The 19,172-nt window shown below is 35.8% G+C and overlaps 1 protein-coding gene across 8 annotated transcripts in view; it reads left to right on the top strand.

The window, feature by feature from the left end:
- LOC106079386 (zinc finger protein 729-like) overlaps window positions 1-14,500 on the top strand; it is a 43,734-nt gene extending 29,234 nt beyond the window's left edge. For 3 of the 8 annotated variants that reach the window (XM_056040352.1, XM_056040353.1, XM_056040351.1), the window contains exon 4: window positions 11,746-14,497. In XM_056040352.1, coding sequence (XP_055896327.1) covers window positions 11,746-13,737 — 1,992 coding nt within the window. In that variant the 3' untranslated portion in view covers window positions 13,738-14,497. Of the gene's footprint in view, window positions 1-7,587; window positions 7,701-8,197; window positions 8,401-9,502; window positions 9,744-10,781; window positions 10,953-11,745 lie in introns of those variants that run through there. The other 5 variants (XM_056040357.1, XM_056040354.1, XM_056040356.1 and 2 more) reach the window with 5 other exon arrangements.
- The last annotated feature ends 4,672 nt before the right edge of the window (window positions 14,501-19,172 follow it).

Genomic DNA, 19,172 nt, shown 5'->3' with positions numbered 1-19,172 from the left:
TTTAAAAAATAATTGTAAAATTTAAAAGGAACAACTTGCCTAGAACGAACTTTCCGACGTGCTGGCTGATAACTAGTACTCAAAGGAGAATGTTTCTTTAATCTGTCTGCTCCTTTAGTCTTACATTAATCTGTCTGCTCCTTTAGTCTTAGAATGCTAGGATGAACTCGACAACTGGATCGGAAAAATATGTGATGAGTAAATAGAGCATTGGACTGCCCAACCAAACAATTTTAAATCAAAGGATGCTGAACTAAATACTAAACTAGTTTGGACACTTAACTTATCTCTAAATACAAAGCAATAAGAACAAAGTTGTATTAAAAGTTATGCAAACAAAAAATTACTAAGCAATGAGAGAACTAAGAAAATTATTCTTGAAATGTTATTTGAACATTGAAACTAACATGCTTAAAGGTAACACAAAAATGAAAAGATAACTCTTGCTTTTCTGAAGTTTATCAGTAGTGTCATAGTTTGCCTGTTCTGTATATAGCTATATGCATACTTCAAATGAAACAATGAAGTTAATTGTAAAATGATCAAAGTATTTACATCTAAAAGAAAAACTTGCCTCAAACAAAAAAAATAATTTTTCAAGCCCTGCCTGTTACTCTATAGAGCTGGTTCCATTGATGTAAAGACTGCTCTATTTCTAGAGCAATTGAGTGCAACATCATCTGAAAAAAATAGGAAATTTTACTGCTATTTCTGAATTCTGCTGAAAACCCTGACAAGTACCGCCAAAACGTAGAATTGTAGACTTTTCAAAACCTATTCCGTTACCCTTAAGTTTTGAATGGAGATTTCTCTCCTTTGCAGATTCTATACTAGACTAGATTAACTTAAGTTTTAAGAAGTTAAGTAGATTCAATGAAATGAAACAATTATAACCCAATTACTAATATTAATATTAATAATCAACTCAACAATCCATTGCTCCGCACAATAAATTAAATTTAATGTAAAAATAAATCAATCCACTCACAATGAATTAAAATAGTCTACTTTCTAGATCTAGATCTATAATGTCATCTTGGCCATAGACAACTTCTGTCTTTGACTTTCTACACATCTCCCGCCACGACGTGTGTGAACATAGCGCACGAAAATCTCACCAAAATCGGGTCATCTTTTAGAGTCGTCTGCACGGGAGAAAAAGGGACGCAATTACTGTTTTAGAAAGCGGATATAGGCCTATTGGGTTCTATTTTAAATGATTATATGGGCGCTTGATTACGTTGGAATAAATTTCCAACAAGAAAAAAAAAGTTATAGTTTATGAAAACTGTTTCCGAATAAATTCACCATACTAAGCAGCAACTAATTTAAATATAAATATATATCGGATTGGTAAGGTCAGGGGCGTAGCTAGAGCTTTGGGGGCCCGGGGGATTGACCTCTTTTGGGGGCCCTTTCAAAAATATATACAAAATCATTAGAAAATTTATTTTCAGAAACACATACACTAGTATCAAACACAACACACTAATACAAGATAAAAAAGAAGGCGGGATAAGCCTACAAGATATCAAAACAAAAATTAAAGCACTTGGTTTAAAATTTATCGGTAGGGTAGTTAGGTGCCCTGAACACTTCCCCTTAACCTTATACTATTTCGGTTTAAGGCTCAACAAAATTCTCCCCATCCAAAACAACACACCTCACTTTTTCTCGGCACCCACATCCACCCTTTTTACAGATCACTAAGACAAACCTACAGACACCTACAAAACCATGATAATCAAATAGGCCTACACCACAAAGCTAAAAACATTTACACAGCACTTAGAGACAAACGTAAAGAAAATTTAGAGCCTAGGAATTCATAGGGGAGGAAATTAGGAATATTGGTTAATACACACACAGACACATTCACGCAATTACACAATAAAAAAATAAAGCACGGGAGGTGACCTACAGGCTAATTTATGGGATGACCCCAATCAAGAAGAGGGGTAAGGACAGGGCAGGCCACACATGTAAATTTTGCAGGGTAAGAAATTAACAAACTAGAAAAAACATTTGTTTGGGGAGTGTCCAAACTTCACTATTGTGAGAGAAACTGTCAAATATTTTAAATGCCAACAGCCATGTCAAGGTCAACGTAGGCCTAGCAATATTTTTAAATAAAATACCCAAGCAAAAAGTAAAAAACATAAAGATATGAACTTAATTTTATTAGTAGAGTATAGGATACTTATATGGAACACGTATTTAAAAAATGTTTTACATGTTTCGGATGTTCCTTCAGAGTTGAAGATTATTTTTTTTCAGCAAGAGAGACAATTAGGACTGGAAGATGCAAGGTGGAAATTTCTTTTGGTTACATCCCTTTGACCAAATAAATAAATTTTCAAGACTCCCCCAAACAGGACATGAATTCATGATAATGGACCAAATGGACTACTAAATTGTTAAAAAAAAAACAAAAAACAAAAAAAACCACTATTTCAATATGGACAAGATTGACTTATAAAATAATTTTCAACTAATAAATTTAATCTTAAAATGAGTTATATTAAAAAATGAAATAATTTTTAAGCTCTTCATACACATACTTACTTTGAGCTCTGTACTTTTATAGAAACCAAATGGTTTTATTATATGTACATTTTTGTAACTCTAGCAGACCGCAGAGAATCCCTAATGATATAGGATGGAGGTCCTTTGTCCTAGGTTCTTAAGGGGAAATTGTTACAAAAATAATACTGAGAAGAAGAAGAAGAAAATATGGGAACCTAGGCTTGGAGATTAAGCGTCTATGGAAATTGTCCAAAATAACAATATACCCCATTGTTATATCAACCGAGGGGATAATAACAACTGACCTCACAGACACCTTCAAGGCCCTTAACATTCCAAGGAACATCCTCGTTGCCTGTCAGAGGGCGGTACTGCTGCAGACCTGCCACATCACCAGAAAATTCCTCAGTGGAAACTGTTAAAAGGACTACGCTGAATTTTGTTTCTCTTTAGCGAAACTCGATCCTGGCAGCGCCAGAGAATGACTACTCGTTCATTTCTAACATAATAATAATAATAATAAATGAATTTTAATAACTTACAAGTCTTTAAAAAAATGTTGGGAATATTTATTATGAGGAAAATTTTCAATAATTTTGTGAATGGATTTTGCCATTATTTTCTGGACCTTTGCTGTCATCATTTTATGGACCTTTGCTGTCATCATTTTATGGACCTTTGCTGTCATCATTTTCTGGACCTTTGCTGTCATTATTTTCTGGACCCTTGCTGTCATCATTTTATAGACCTTTGCTGTCAACATTTTATGGACCTTTGCTGTCATCATTTTCTGGACCTTTGCTGTCATCATTTTCTGGACATTTGCTGTCATCATTTTCTGGACCTTTGCTGTCATCATTTTCCGGACCTTTGCTGTCATCATTTTATGGACCTTTGCTGTCATCATTTTATGGACCTTTGTTGTCTTCATTTTATGGACCTTTGCTGCAGCCTACTCCACGATCATGCTGGAAATCCTGGAATGTGTTTTTGAAACTATTTCCTTCATAAAAATGTTGTTTTTATGAAATAGTGTTTGTATTATTATTAATATAAAATAATATGTTATGTGTTTTCTTAAAAAAAAAAGTTTTGCCTTTCCTAGCTTCTTGTGTTGTTATTCAATCTCTATACTTATATTTAATGCAACTATGATATTGCCACATTTCATATGTCAAATTGAGAAATTCTCATAAAAAATTTTCTTTTTAAATTTTGACATCATAATATGACACGAGCTTGTGGCATGCTCGTAATGTATGAATGCAGCTCCGGAATTACGTCAGTACGTCTACTAAGCGCCTTACCCTGGGGCGCACGCAGGATTTTTTGCATGGGGGTAGCAAGTTGCAACCTATGGCTTTATTCGTAGCTTGAACTTTCTTAACACTTTCTAGTTACGCAGATTATAGAAAAGAGCTAGTGCGCCCTCCTTTTTTTTTTTTTTTTGTTTTACCTATGTGATATTAATAAATCGTAAATACTTGTCTCATGAAATACAAAACAACAAACAAAGAAGCGAAACAAACTCTTGACTGCTAACGTTGTTATCTAGATCCGTGCCCCCCCCCCCCCCCCCAGTGCTTTCCTAGACAGTCGTGTGACGATCACACTTGCCTGGGATTATATATTATCAAACTTGATAACTCAATGAAGTGAAGAAACATCTTTATGTTTTCTTCAAAACTTCTTTATTAATACTTCTTCAACTTTCACATCAAATTAACTTCTCAATTCAATAACAACTTGACTTGATACTTCATAAATAAAACTTAAAAGATACATGAAACTTCACTTAGTATAACTTCAACTTCAAGTAATATAACTTCAGATAATATTACTTCAACTAATAAAACTTTAATTAAATGGACCCGCTAATATCACAAAACTTAACTAAACCTTTACTAAGAGAGGACTTTAGCGATAACTAAGCAAGGACCCCGTCTAACCGACTTTTCCTTAATTTATACCTTTCTTAATCGTACATTCCAGAATCATGGAAACTTCTCCCCTAATTATTTTAGTAACTTTGACCTTCTAGAAGCTGACGTGTGCTATTTTTTTCGCTTAACCTCTTTCTTTGATTGGATACCTAAAATTAACTTGTTTACGCTGGACACTTGCACTGGTTTGACCTCGCTTCTAAAAACTGGTCGAAATAGGTCACAGACTCGACTCGTGACAAGTTGACTGTGGCTACCGAAACTGTATATAACTTTACTGAAGAATTGCTTCTCGTCGCGACGGACAAGCTGGCGATGAACGCTTATCATGCACAGTGATGAGAGTCTTCTTCATTTCCAGCTCGTTTTAGGAACCCTAACTAAAAATCCGGTTCTGGAGCCCTGCAGGCAGGGGGACTGTGGTAAGATCACAGCTCTCCGGCAAGCTCTCCATCCACCTGACACCCAATTGCGATGGCTCTCCATCCCTTTGGATCTGGTTAGTATGGAAGAGTGACGAGTGTTGACGTATGGGAAACCCAGCATTCGCAAATTTACCACCCAAGCTTTCCCCCAGCAATGGAGAGATCACTCCTTCTCAAGTTGCAAAGGGAAAAGATCTTCTCTCGAGAACTAAATGTCACAGACAGGGTCGACCATCAACTCCTGTTTAGCTTATTTAGTCTATTACAATAATAGCTTATCCTTGCAACTGTACTTAAGTGAACGCATTGCTGGTTAAGTTGCTACTTTCAAGAAGTTCATTGATTTTAAGGTGCAAAATTATTGTCTAAAATTTGGCTATTTAGGGAGGGCGGTGGTGTTGCACGAGAGGTATAATGCACACATTTTAAGAACATTTCCTTTTCGATAATAAAGATTATTTTAATTATTATTGCTATTAGTCTAATACAATATCTTATCCTTATAACTGTACTTCAGTGGAAGCACTATGGTTTTCTATGTAGAAAAAGTTAATGTATTTGAAGGTGCAAAAATTGGTTAGAATTCGGCTACTCAGAATCCGGGGGGGGGGGGGGGGGGTGCACGTGCACGACCTTGCACCCCACGTCGGGCTTCCAAGGCCTTACCCTCCACAAACTCAAAATTATAATATTCTTGAAACTAAAATTTGCATATTAAATGTATAAAAATAAATGAGTAAGATAAATAAATAAATAAGATTAAATTTAGCATGTTTTTAGACATAAGTATTTTTAATTCATAAGTGGAATTTCATTAAAGCTTTTGAATAACTGTAGGGGCCTTTACAAAAATCCTGCCCCGGGGTCTTCACATACTTAAATCCGGCCCTGTAAATAATTGGTCATGATATATTCATATAAAAATCGCGTTTTTATTAATGTAGGCCTACTAGACGAAGCAAGAGCTTTTCACATTAAGTAATTACCTCTCTAACCGTTCTGCTTTCTCTAATCTTTAAAAAGAATGGGTTGTTTCAAGTTGTTTGAGTCATCCAGGAAAATCAATGACTTATCAGAGTTTAACTCTTTTTCTCCCAACTGACGATACCTGAGTTGATTTAACCTCATTAAATTAAGTTAGATTTTATAAACTTTACTTTGTGTTATATAAACAGAGCGTGCATTCCCCTTTAACTCTATACCAAATAAAACACTTTCTGCGGTAACAAACACGAAAGTTATTCAAGCTTAACCATAACAGGGGAAACAAATACTAATGACAAAATGAAGAATTCCATCGGAACGTGGAAAATAATTACGGAGAGAAAGAGTTAAGTAACTGATCAACATGCATGACTAGATTGACACATGAAATGCGAAGGAAGCAATCATCTTCTTTTTCGAAGTACTATCTATAGTCTATAGGTAAAACCAAAAAGTTTCCTAAACATTTAATAATATTGTAACGAATCTAGGGTAAACACTCGACGAAGAATAAAGGTGAAGAATTGATATGACATTTTATCATTAGATAGTAATATATTTATAAAAACTTATGCTTTGCTTGTTATTATCCTGATAAAATGATTCAATCGGAAAGTCATACTTTGTTAAAAAAAAAAAAAAAAAAAACGATGGCGGATAAAACGTATTTAAATACGTACTCAAAATAACGTATGCCGAAAGCAGTCTTTTTTGGTGAGCTAAACGGTGGTTGACGTAACAGAGGCGCCCCACGGAAACGCTTCAAAGACCAGCTTAGGCGCCAACTTTCTTTGGCTGACATGGAAGAGAGCACCTGGCTGCATGCGGCGTCGGAACGAGACAGCTGGAGGTCACCCAGGAAGGCCGCGGGATACACATTTGAGACCAAAAGAAAATCTGCTGCCGAGGACAAACGCAGACGACGAAAAGAACATCTAAAGAGACCACCTGCGGACTATGTTTATGCTTGCCCTGGATGTGGCAAAATATGCAGGTCACAGCAAACTTGTTGATATGAGAACATGAACTAATAAAATTCACTTTTATATTTCATAATAAACGACATTTTGTGTGTTGTTTTTTTCTTTTCTTTAATGTAGTTATAATTAAGATCTTTCAGTATTCCGCTATTCATCTCTCTCTCTCTCTTCGCCACCCATCTCTCTCTTTCTCTCTATATATATGTATGAGATGATCCAGAGTCGCTTCGCGACTGACTATGGAAAATTAAATGAATGTCTGGGCATTAGATGTGGTCGGAATGATGTCGCCCACACATCAGTTAATCCCCCGCCCTCTCCAAGTGCCTACCTGAAGTATTTCGATACAGTTTGGTGTCACCGGCGTCGCAGCTGTGCCAGGGTGTAGGAGTGCTGAAAACTGCCTAAGGTTTGCTCAACTTCGCTGGCTCGTGATTTTTTAACTCTGAAGCCATCCATACAATTGGATTTAGCTGCAAGACAGCGCAGAGGTTTGATTTCATAGTTTTCCTTTTCCTACGTGGATAGTCAGCCTTGGCTAACAATCCCCTACTGCCCAAAACATTTGTTAAAAAACAACAAAGATTGTGCTAATATTAGAAGATATTACGTCATTGTTTGTTGTTTATGTTTCATGCGAAAGCAAAGAATCGGACGGAAATAAAAAGTTAGTTATAGATCTATATGTCTACCTTGATAAAGACAGTCTCGTTATTATCATTATTAATTAGTAACGTCTACAGTAATTTATTATTAATCTGTGACAACAGAACAAAGATAACATAGATCAAATCATTAAATAAGAACAATCTGGTATAAACTTTGTCACATGTAAATTATGTGTGAGTATCGTGTGAATGTACACATTGGTTTCTTATAGTTAGGGCCTATAGATCTATAATGTTTTTTTTTTGTTTGGTGTAATGCACAAATTGTAAGACAAATTTCCATACGGACAATAAAGATAATTATTATTATTACTATTATTATTATTATCTAAATTGACTAAATTTATAGATCTAAATCTAAATTTAAGATCCATACATTTAGATATTAATGGGTCATTTGAAAAGACATATTATATATAAAGGACGATAAAAATACTGAAATAGTGGTAAAAAAAATCAGAATAATTCAGAATAGATATAGACAATAATTAACAATTAAAACGAAGACAGAACAATAAGAAACGTATTGTATTAAATTGACACCAAGTCAAAATTAAAAGAAAAAATAGCATTACTTTGATTTCTTTGAAAACACAGAAGTAATGTTAATTCTTGGTTTTTTTAAGACACTATCTTGGGATTTCTTTGGAACATAAACAAAAACAAAATAGTAACAAAGATGGCTGCCCCTTGAAATCCTGCAGAATTAGATTATACACCAGATCTACCTTGGCATTTTATGGATATTAAAGTGTCCAGTTTTTAAACTGAGCCCCAACTTAAGTGCACAAAAACTTCAGCTTCTTGTTCTACCTCTTTAGTAACAAAAAAAAAACGTAATCATCTTCTTTTTGAAGTAACGTCTCAGCCGTATGTAATAGTCTGTGTTAGTGTATGAATGTAATAGTCTGTGTTAGTGTATGAACTATTACTAGATTTAGTCTAGATCTAGTTATTACTAATTACATTACTATGTCGACTATGATTATTATTTAATATTATTATAAGTCATATTGACAACATTGAATATAATTATAAGATAAGATTAAGAAGACATGTATAAATGTATTTTAATCATCAGGCCAGATCAGTAATGCACCTGTGACCTGAAATATGGAATAGCAAAAGTACTAACTATAGTTGGTATTGTAACTAATAATTACAATAGTTACTTTTGTACTAGCATTTAGCATTGAGTAGCATTGCAGTGAAAATAAGATAATTTTAGATATTCCCTCTCATAATTTTTTTAAATTCAATCAACAATGTATAAAGAAGTAAACTTAACTTCAACTTTATTAATCACTTTAATTTTTAGTGCATTGTGCCATTTTTTAGCCCAGGACCGGGCTGGGCTAAAAATAACATAGAGATTTGATAGTATCCTATTCAACCTGAGGCAGCTCAAAGCAAAATCAAAAATAAAATCAGGGACTTGCTATCTGCTGACAACTGTGCCCTAAATCCTGCTCTAAAAATGATCTGCAGAGCATCGTCAGTGACTTCTCAAGAGCATTCTCAGGCTTTGACCTTACCATTAACACAAAAAAGACTAAAGTCTTATATTTGCCTGCTGCAGGGATTCACATATCTTGGCAGCACACTCTCCAGACACGGAAAGATCGATAATGAAATCGACCTGTGTATCGCCAAGGCCAGTGCATCCTATGGCAGATGTCTAAAAATGTCTGGAACAGACGAGGTATCACCACAAATACAAAGCTAGGGATCTATCGAGCTGTCATCCTCCCTACATTGCTCTATGCCTCAGAAACGTGGACAGTGTACAGAAAACATGCAAAGAAACTGAACCACTTCCATCATTGAACCACGGTGGACAAACTATAAAGCCTATATGTTGTTGAGAAAATGTATAAAAAATATATTGTCACTATTTACTAACTGCGTAACAATGTCCACAATTTCAAATTTGTTACAACTTATATATATGCAATTTGTTTTTTTTTTTACTACAGGAATATTATTAAACCTTTCAAGATGGCTCAGGCTGAGCGTGATTATTCTCTTGATCTGAACAATGTCTTCAAACAAGTGAAGGATGAAAATGAAGAGACAGATTTGTTAACACAACCATGTGGAGAACAAGACTTCAAAATGCCAGAAATAAAAAGTGAGAATATAGATGAAGAGGAATCAGACTTGAATAAACAGCAATCAGAAAACTATGCTGATATGAATATGAAACTTGAACATCAGGTATTCCATTACTTATTAAAATCCATGACTACTGAATCAAATATCTTTGCAAACAAAGAAGACTTGGACAACCTAGTACAGCAAAAAATTCTAAAGAATGCTAAAATTAACCTTCTCCCAAATATCCCCACTCCCACTGGTTCACTAGTGGGTATGGTGGTTGAGTGGTTATGCACTTTGCTTCCTAACCAAGGGATTCAGGTTTGAATCTCAGTGAAAACTGACATACTTTGGGTAAAGTTAGTTGGTCATTGTGCTTGCATCATGACATCCTCGTTAACTGTCCAGCATATAAACAGATGGTAGCATAATGGCTGAGTGGTAAAGCCCTTTGCTTCTGAATCTGGGATCCTGGGTTTGAATCCTGGGATTTTAAAATTCAGAATTTTTAGGGCACTTCTGAGTCCACCCAGCTCTAATGGGTGGTTACTTGACATTTGTTGGGGGAAAAGTAATGTTGGTTTGTCAATCCAAAGGATACATTCATCAAATGTGGGCCACAGAAACACATGATCTTTACATCATCTGCCCTATAGATTACATGGTCTGAAAGTGTTATTTCCTTTACTTTACTGGTCCACAATAGATATAGGACCATAATCTATAAGCATACAACTTTTGATTAAAAAAAAAACAATTTAAAAAAAAATTAATAGAAGTTAGCATTTCACAATCACAGAAACAATTCAAGATACCATTTTTAATCACAAAAACACACTTACAAGCTTTTTTGATTGACAATAAATTAATTGAATACAATCCAACTTTCTGATGTAAATGTTTGAAAGTGTTTCAGGTATGAATGTATATTGTCATTTCGCTATAATTGTAATGTTTTTGTTATGTGTAATCATTATTAATTTTTAAATACCAATGTTTCAAATACATGCTTTAAAAGATATTGTTTTTTAGTTCTAATAAAATAAAAGACAATTTCTCCATTTTCTGATTTAGAATGAAACATTGTTTAATTTTTTGTTCTTATATTGTTGCTTTTAATAAATTTTGTATTTATTAATACTTTTTTTTGTTTTATAGAAAAGTACTGTAAAGAAAGAATATTTGGAGGATAGAATAAAACCATGGTCCCTAGCTTCAAGACTCCTGCATGTGTCAATGCAGACAAACAACAGTCTTTCTGTACCTATCATTTTGCCAAATGTAAAATCACCTGCTCACACCAATGGCCTAGAAATATCAGTCAATCAGGTAAAGAGATATTATTGGGTACTAGAAACTTTAGGAGAGATACAGTATAAAAGTTGTACATTTTGAATGAAAATGCATGAACACAGAATGTTTCTGTGTTGCTTTCAGGTTTTGAACATGACCCCCATCGATACTTAGTCATACAATATACACGTGCTTCTCAGCCAAACATCACACACTATTCTTATGCTTTTGAAAGTTAAACAATAAAGCTCACATTAAACCCAATCTTTTGCTGGGCTAGCAATTGAAAAAATAGGTATTTTTTTTATGTATATCTTTACCTAGTTAAAAACATTTCCCTTTTAAGAAAATTAAAATGACTTCAATATCAGTTTAACATCATCATGATTTTTACCTTCAAAGAACATGAGCACATGTAAAAGAACCATAAACAGTGGTGATTCAGTTTACAGTAATACATATTCCAAACATTTTTATTAAAACTTAGTGAATATCAGACAATAACTGAACTTTTTCTCTCCTAATTGAGGATAGCACTTTAAATTAGTTTTAGAAACATTAATTTGTGTTATATTAAAAGAGCATGCATTTGCATTTATTTCTATACCAAATAAAATATTTTCTGATTACGAGGTTATTAAAGTTAAGTCATAACAGAAGTGAACTACAAATGAGTAAAATGAATAATTCTGTTGGATCATGGAAAATAATTACGGAGAGAAAGAGTTAAAAGAGAAATTTGTTTTTAATTACTAAAAAATTGGGTCAGTGGGACTTACACAGAAGATTCATGATTTGTGAATAAAAGTACATTTTTATTTGTAAACAGGTGAATGTTATTAAGAAAGAAAAAGAAATGCTATCAGAAATAAATGTGCTTACTGAAGACACACAAGACCAAATTGAAGGAAACCTTTCTGAAGAAACTGCTTTAGGAAAAGAATTAAAGACATCCTGTGGTAAAGCTGAAAAAAAGCACAAGTGTCACACATGCCTCAAAGAATTCCCTAACCCCACACTCTTAAAACAACACCAAATTATTTATTTGGGTGAAAAGCCATATAAATGTCATATTTGTCTTAAAGAATTTTCCTCTGCTTCAGCTGTAAAAACTCACCAAGTGGTTCACACTGGTGAAAAACCTTTTCAATGTCATATATGTCATAAAGAATTTTCTTTCTCTTCATCTTTAAAACAACACCAAGTGGTTCATACTGATAAAAAAACTTTTCAATGTCAAATATGTCTCAAAGAATTTTATTTCTCTAAATATTTGAAACAACACCAAATGATTCATACTGGTGAAAAACCTTATAAATGTCAAATATGTCAAAAAAGATTTACTCATTCTTCATCTCTTAAATTTCACCAAGTGGTTCATACTGGTGAAAAACCATATAAATGTCAAATATGTCAAAAAGGATTCACTCATTCTTCAAGCCTGAAAACTCACCAATTGGTTCATACTGGTGAAAAACCATATAAATGTCAAATATGTCAAAAAGGATTCACTCATTCTTCATCCCTAAAATTTCACCAAGTGGTTCATACTGGTGAAAAACCATACAAATGTCAAATATGTCAAAAAGAATTCACTAAATCTTCACAACTGAAAACTCACCAAGTGCTTCATACTGGTGAAAAACCATATAAATGTCAAATATGTCAAAAAGAATTCACTACATCTTCACAACTGAAAACTCACAAAGTGCTTCATACTGGTGAAAAACCATATAAATGTCAAATATGTCAAAAAGGATTCATTCAATCTTCAAGCCTGAAATCTCATCAAGTGCTTCATACTGGTGAAAAAACATATAAATGTCAAATATGTCAAAAAAGATTCACTCATTCTTCATCTCTAAAATTTCACCAAGTGATTCATGCTGGTGAAAAATCTTATCAATGTCAAATATGTCTAAAAAAATTTCCTTTCTCTAAATCTTTGAAAAATCACCAAGTGGTTCATACTGGTGAAAAACCATATAAATGTCAAATATGTCAAAAAGGATTCACTTATTCTTCATCCCTAAAAGTTCACCAAGTGGTTCATACTGGTGAAAAACCATACAAATGTCAATTATGTCAAAAAGAATTCGCTAAATCTTCACACCTGAAAAATCATTATGTGGTTCATACTGGTGAAAAACCATATAAATGTCAAATATGTCAAAAAGGCTTCACTCAGTCTTCAGGCCTGAAAACTCACCAAGTGGTTCATACTGGTGAAAAACCATATAAATGTCAAATATGTCAGAAAGGATTCACTCTTTCTTCACACCTAAAAACTCACCAAGTGGTTCATACTGGTGAAAAACCATATAAATGTCAAATATGTCAAAAAAGATTCACTCATTCTTCATCTCTAAAAATTCACCATGTGCTGCATACTGGTGAAAAACTATATAAATGTCAAATATGTCAAAAAGAATTCACTAAATCTTCATACCTGAAATCTCATCAAGTGGTTCATACTGGTGAAAAACCATATAAATGTCAAATGTGTCAAAAAGAATTCACCAAATCTTCATACCTGAAATCTCATCAAGTGGTTCATACTGGTGAAAAACCATATAAATGTCAAATATGTCAAAAAGGTTACACTCAATCATCAAGCCTGAAATCTCATCTAGTGGTTCATACTGGTGAAAAACCATATAAATGTGAAATATGTCAAAAAGGATTCACTCAATCTTCAAGCATGAAATCTCATCAAATGTTTCATACTGGTGAAAAACCATATAAATGTCAAATATGTCAAAAGGGATTTAGTAAACCTCAACTTTTAAAAAAACACCATTTGTTTCATTCTAATGAATAATCATTTCAATGTCAAATATTTTTAAAAAATGTTTTACTTCATATTCATTTTTGAAAGATAACCCAAAAATTTATACTTGTAATAAACAATATAAATGTCAAATTTTGTCTTAAAGAATTTTTTTATTCTTCAAATTGAAATATCACCATACATGCTTGGTGAAAAACGGGGACACGACAATTCGTTTACTGACATTTCATTTATGAATAAATCGTTCATGACTTTTCGTTCACCCGATAAAAAAAAATTAACAAACAAACTCAGATTAGGCCCGATCTCTAGCAATAAAGTTTTTCTTGGTAAATAATAGCTACAAAAGTTTTAATGTAAACAAAATAAACACATGACAAGAATTTATAATATAAACAATATGTTACTATCTAGTGAACGATTTGTCCTGAACCAACTGTCTGTGAGCAAGTTGTCGGTTAGTGATATGTCGGGTGAATGAATAGTTGTGTGATCGAAAAGTCTTCAACTAATTGTCGTGGAACCGTGAAAAACCACACATTCAAATGCCTTCTCATAGTCTATAAAACTGATGCAGAGAGAGAGAGACTGTTAAAAAATTATGCTTGTCGTCGTCATCTGTGAATGATCTCTCCTTTGGAAAGCCGGCTTGGGTCTACAGCAGAATCTTGCATTGGGTTCAGAAGAATGCGGTTAAACACCTCTCCTGGTATGGACGGCAGCATTATCCCTTGGAAGTTGGAGCAGGAAGGAAGGTTGCCTTCTTTGGGGAGTTTGATGAGTTAGCCCTTTCTTCCTCTCTGTGGTATGGACTGCAGCATTATCCCTTGGAAGTTGGAGCAGGAAGGAAGGTTGCCTTCTTTGGGGAGTTTGATGAGTTAGCCCTTTCTTCCTCTCTGTGGTATGGACTGCAGCATTACCCCTTGGAAGTTGGAGCAGGAAGGAAGGTTGCCTTCTTTGGGGAGTTTGATGAGTTAGCCCTTTCTTCCTCTCTGTGGTATGGACTGCAGCATTATCCCTTGGAAGTTGGAGCAGGAAGGAAGGTTGCCTTCTTTGGGGGAGTTTGATGAGTTAGCCCTTTCTTCCTCTCTGTGGTATGGACTGCAGCATTATCCCTTGGAAGTTGGAGCAGGAAGGAAGGTTGCCTTCTTTGGGGAGTTTGATGAGTTAGCCCTTCTTCCTCTCTGTGGTATGGACTGCAGCATTATCCCTTGGAAGTTGGAGCAGGAAGGAAGGTTGCCTTCTTTGGGGGAGTTTGATGAGTTAGCCCTTCTTCCTCTCTGTGGTATGGACTGCAGCATTATCCCTTGGAAGTTGGAGCAGGAAGGAAGGTTGCCTTCTTTGGGGGAGTTTGATGAGGTAGCCCTTTCTTCCTCTCTGTGGTATGGACTGCAGCATTATCCCTTGGAAGTTGGAGCAGGAAGGAAGGTTGCCTTCTTTGGGGGAGTTTGATGAGGTAGCCCTTCTTCCTCTCTGTGGTATGGACTGCAGCATTATCCCTTGGAAGTTGGAGCAGGAAGGAAGGTTGCCTTCTTTGGGGAGTTTGATGAGGTAGCCCTTCTTCCTCTCTGTGGTATGGACTGCAGCATTATCCCTTGGAAGTTGGAGCAGGAAGGAAGGTTGCCTTCTTTGGGAAGTTTGATGAGGTAGCCCTTCTTCCTCTCTGTGGTATGGACTGCAGCATTATCCCTTGGAAGTTGGAGCAGGAAGGAAGGTTGCCTTCTTTGGGAAGTTTGATGAGGTAGCCCTTCTTCCTCTCTGTGGTATGGACTGCAGCATTATCCCTTGGAAGTTGGAGCAGGAAGGAAGGTTGCCTTCTTTGGGGGAGTTTGATGAGGTAGCCCTTTCTTCCTCTCTGTGGTATGGACTGCAGCATTATCCCTTGGAAGTTGGAGCAGGAAGGAAGGTTGCCTTCTTTGGGGGAGTTTGATGAGGTAGCCCTTCTTCCTCTCTGTGGTATGGACTGCAGCATTATCCCTTGGAAGTTGGAGCAGGAAGGAAGGTTGCCTTCTTTGGGGAGTTTGATGAGGTAGCCCTTCTTCCTCTCTGTGGTATGGACTGCAGCATTATCCCTTGGAAGTTGGAGCAGGAAGGAAGGTTGCCTTCTTTGGGAAGTTTGATGAGGTAGCCCTTCTTCCTCTCTGTGGTATGGACTGCAGCATTATCCCTTGGAAGTTGGAGCAGGAAGGAAGGTTGCCTTCTTTGGGAAGTTTGATGAGGTAGCCCTTCTTCCTCTCTGTGGTATGGACTGCAGCATTATCCCTTGGAAGTTGGAGCAGGAAGGAAGGTTGCCTTCTTTGGGGGAGTTTGATGAGGTAGCCCTTTCTTCCTCTCTGTGGTATGGACTGCAGCATTATCCCTTGGAAGTTGGAGCAGGAAGGAAGGTTGCCTTCTTTGGGGAGTTTGATGAGTTAGCCCTTCTTCCTCTCTGGTGGCACTTCTTGTTCCCTTATCTTGCAGAAGAGCTTCCCACTGGTATTGATGTCTACTTTTAGCGCTTCTATCAGAATGCTACCAGATCCTGCAGATTTACCGTTCTTCAATTGCTTGATTGTGACGCTTGTCTCTTCCTTGGTGGGTTCAAGTAGCTCTGGGTGGGTTTGAAGGAGTAGGTTTGTTCAGTGGCTCCTGGAAATGCTCGATCGAATGGGGTCGGCGCAGGAATACATGGCCCCGCAATCAAGTAGCAGATGGACAAGAAGTGTGTACAGTTGGATAGACCGACCAGAACCACAGGCAGAGATAAAGTGAACAAACTTTAAATGTCATATGTTATAAATGTTATAACCCTATTCGCGACGCAAAAGGGTTAACTGTGTGTGATCAGCTGACATACGTGACACAGGCCAGAAATACAGTTTAGCATGCTATATTGAAAGGCAAGGGACAGTACTGGCATGAACTTTGCACGTGAATAGCGCCCGTGTTATGGTCATCTGATCATAAGCCTGCGCTGACCAGAGACACAGTGTGTAAGAAAGCGGCAGTTCAAGACCGGAGAGCGTTGAGACCGGAACTGTTAGTCAGCCATGAAGTCGGTCCTGGTGCAGTCCTCCAGTGAAACGTACGAGTCCAGGAAGAGACAGTAGAGTTATGAGTTTAGTACAGTGATATACGGTCTAACGTTGTAGCAGTTGATTGTGTCGTATTGGCTGTTTTATTTGACCCTTATTAAAGTACCAGATTATTTGGGGCCTTGTTGTCAAGTTCTTGATGTGTTGTGTTTAGCAGTGTTTACAAAAGGCCTGATTAGGATTAGGAGAGAATCGTAACAATATATATTTATAAATTTATTGCACCTTTATCTTTGAAAAATCACCAATTCATAAAAAAAGTAGTTTCCCTTTTAGACATAGGGATCTATAGGACAAATGATGTAAAGGCATCTGTTAATATGGCCCAAAGTTAACAAGGGTGTCATGTGGTCTGTACAATGACCAACCTCTTTACTTCACCAGCTGATGTCAGGTACTTATTTAGAGGTGGCTAGGCCTAGGGGCATCCTAAAAAAGATTGTCATCACTGAGATTTAAATCAGGGTCCCTGGGTTTGAGTCATAAAGCATTTGCCGAATCTTCACAATTTAAAAACAATTCAGATCAAATACTTTTTAAAAGATTGACTTCAGCATCATATTTGAGAAAGGCAGCAATTTCCTTGGAATTTTAGATACCGGTATTTACACCTTTAAATGGGTGCATGGATTGAACATCTAAGGCTCAAATTTTACCGGTATTTACACCTTTAAAGGGGTGCATGGATTGAACACTTAAGGCTCAAATATTACCGGTATTTACACCTTTAAAGGGGTGCATGGATTGAACATCTAAGGCTCAAATATTACCGGTATTTACACCTTTAAATTGGTGCATGGATTGAACACCTAAGGCTCAAATATTACCGGTATTTACACCTTTAAAGGGGTGCATGGATTGAACATCTAAGGCTCAAATATTACCGGTATTTACACCTTTAAAGGGGTGCATGGATTGAACATCTAAGGCTCAAATATTACCGGTATTTACACCTTTAAAGGGGTGCGTGGATTGAACATCTAAGGCTCAAATATTACCGGTATTTACACCTTTAAAGGGGTGCGTGGATTGAACATCTAAGGCTCAAATATTATCGGTATTTACACCTTTAAAGGGGTGCGTGGATTGAACATCTAAGGCTCAAATATTACAGGTATTTACACCTTTGAAGGGGTGCATGGATTGAACATCTAAGGCTCAAATATTACAGGTATTTACACCTTTAAAGGGATGCATGGATTGAACATGTAAGGCTAAAAAATTACCGGTAAGCCTACCCGTTTTTCATCAAGAACGCTCTCTCTATTTTTTTTTTTTTTGGGAGAAGGGGTTCAGGACAATGTTATTTAATTTCGAAATCTAGGTAATTGTAGACCTTTTTTAAAAAAATCTTATATTATATGATACAGAAGTTACTTCAAAAAAGAAGATGATTATGTCCTACTTACAAAAACTGTAATAAATACATCAGACTTGAATTACTACATTGTACTGTTGCCAACTTATATAAGACATAACAAATACAAACACAAAGCATCTTCAAATGAAACAAAAAATCAACAGAAAGATAAGAAGAACAAATTTAGCGGTATGAGCGATTTTATACAAATATATATATATAAGCTGTTTTACAATGAGTGCATACTAAATGGATATACCACACGCATTTTAAGGGTTAAAGAAAAACAAAAGTATCATTAATAATATGTGTTAAAATGTGGTAAACAATTGCCTCCCCTAATAAAGAGCCTCAAGTGTTAGTTACTATTAATAGTGAATAGTTGTAAAAGTGGTGTATTTTTATTTAAAAACAAAAACCTGCTTGCATAAGTGATTTAAAAAATTAGATTTTTTGCTTTCAGAAAAGAAAAAAGTAGGCTAGCTGTTGCATCAGAACTTTGAATGGTCTCAAATATTGTGATGTCGGATTTTCACTATCTTTTCTAGTTTACGAGATCTAAACGGGACAAACGGACAGACAGGCCACACAAAACTAATATAGCGTCTTTTCCCCTTTCGGGGGCCGCTAAAAATCAATTTCATGATTCTCTCTACATGTTGTAGAGACAAAGTTAAGCCAAAGACGGAACGTGACAGACAAGGACGTCACAATTCGAAACTCGCATGGCAATGTCTTCCATTAAGGATGAGTGTAGTGTTTTACATGACTACGTAAACCCAGATGCGACCTGCATATTTTCCCACATCTGACGCAGACGGCTGAGGTTAGAGATAGGGTTTCATATACCGTGTGGTGAACATCTTTTATAGCGATTGAGACTTTTCCAATTCTTCGTTAAACCATTTGAATTCTTCATATGAAGTTATAAAGTCCTGGACCTTCTATTCCCGCCACATCAAAAACTTAACTCCCACCATCTACGCTAAGGAGAATTCATACGCCACAGTAAAATAGTTCCAATTTCGACG

Source organism: Biomphalaria glabrata, chromosome 9 (assembly GCF_947242115.1).
Source record: "Biomphalaria glabrata chromosome 9, xgBioGlab47.1, whole genome shotgun sequence".
Taxonomy (NCBI): domain Eukaryota; kingdom Metazoa; phylum Mollusca; class Gastropoda; family Planorbidae; genus Biomphalaria; species Biomphalaria glabrata.
This window is presented reverse-complemented; position numbering and strand designations above follow the sequence as displayed.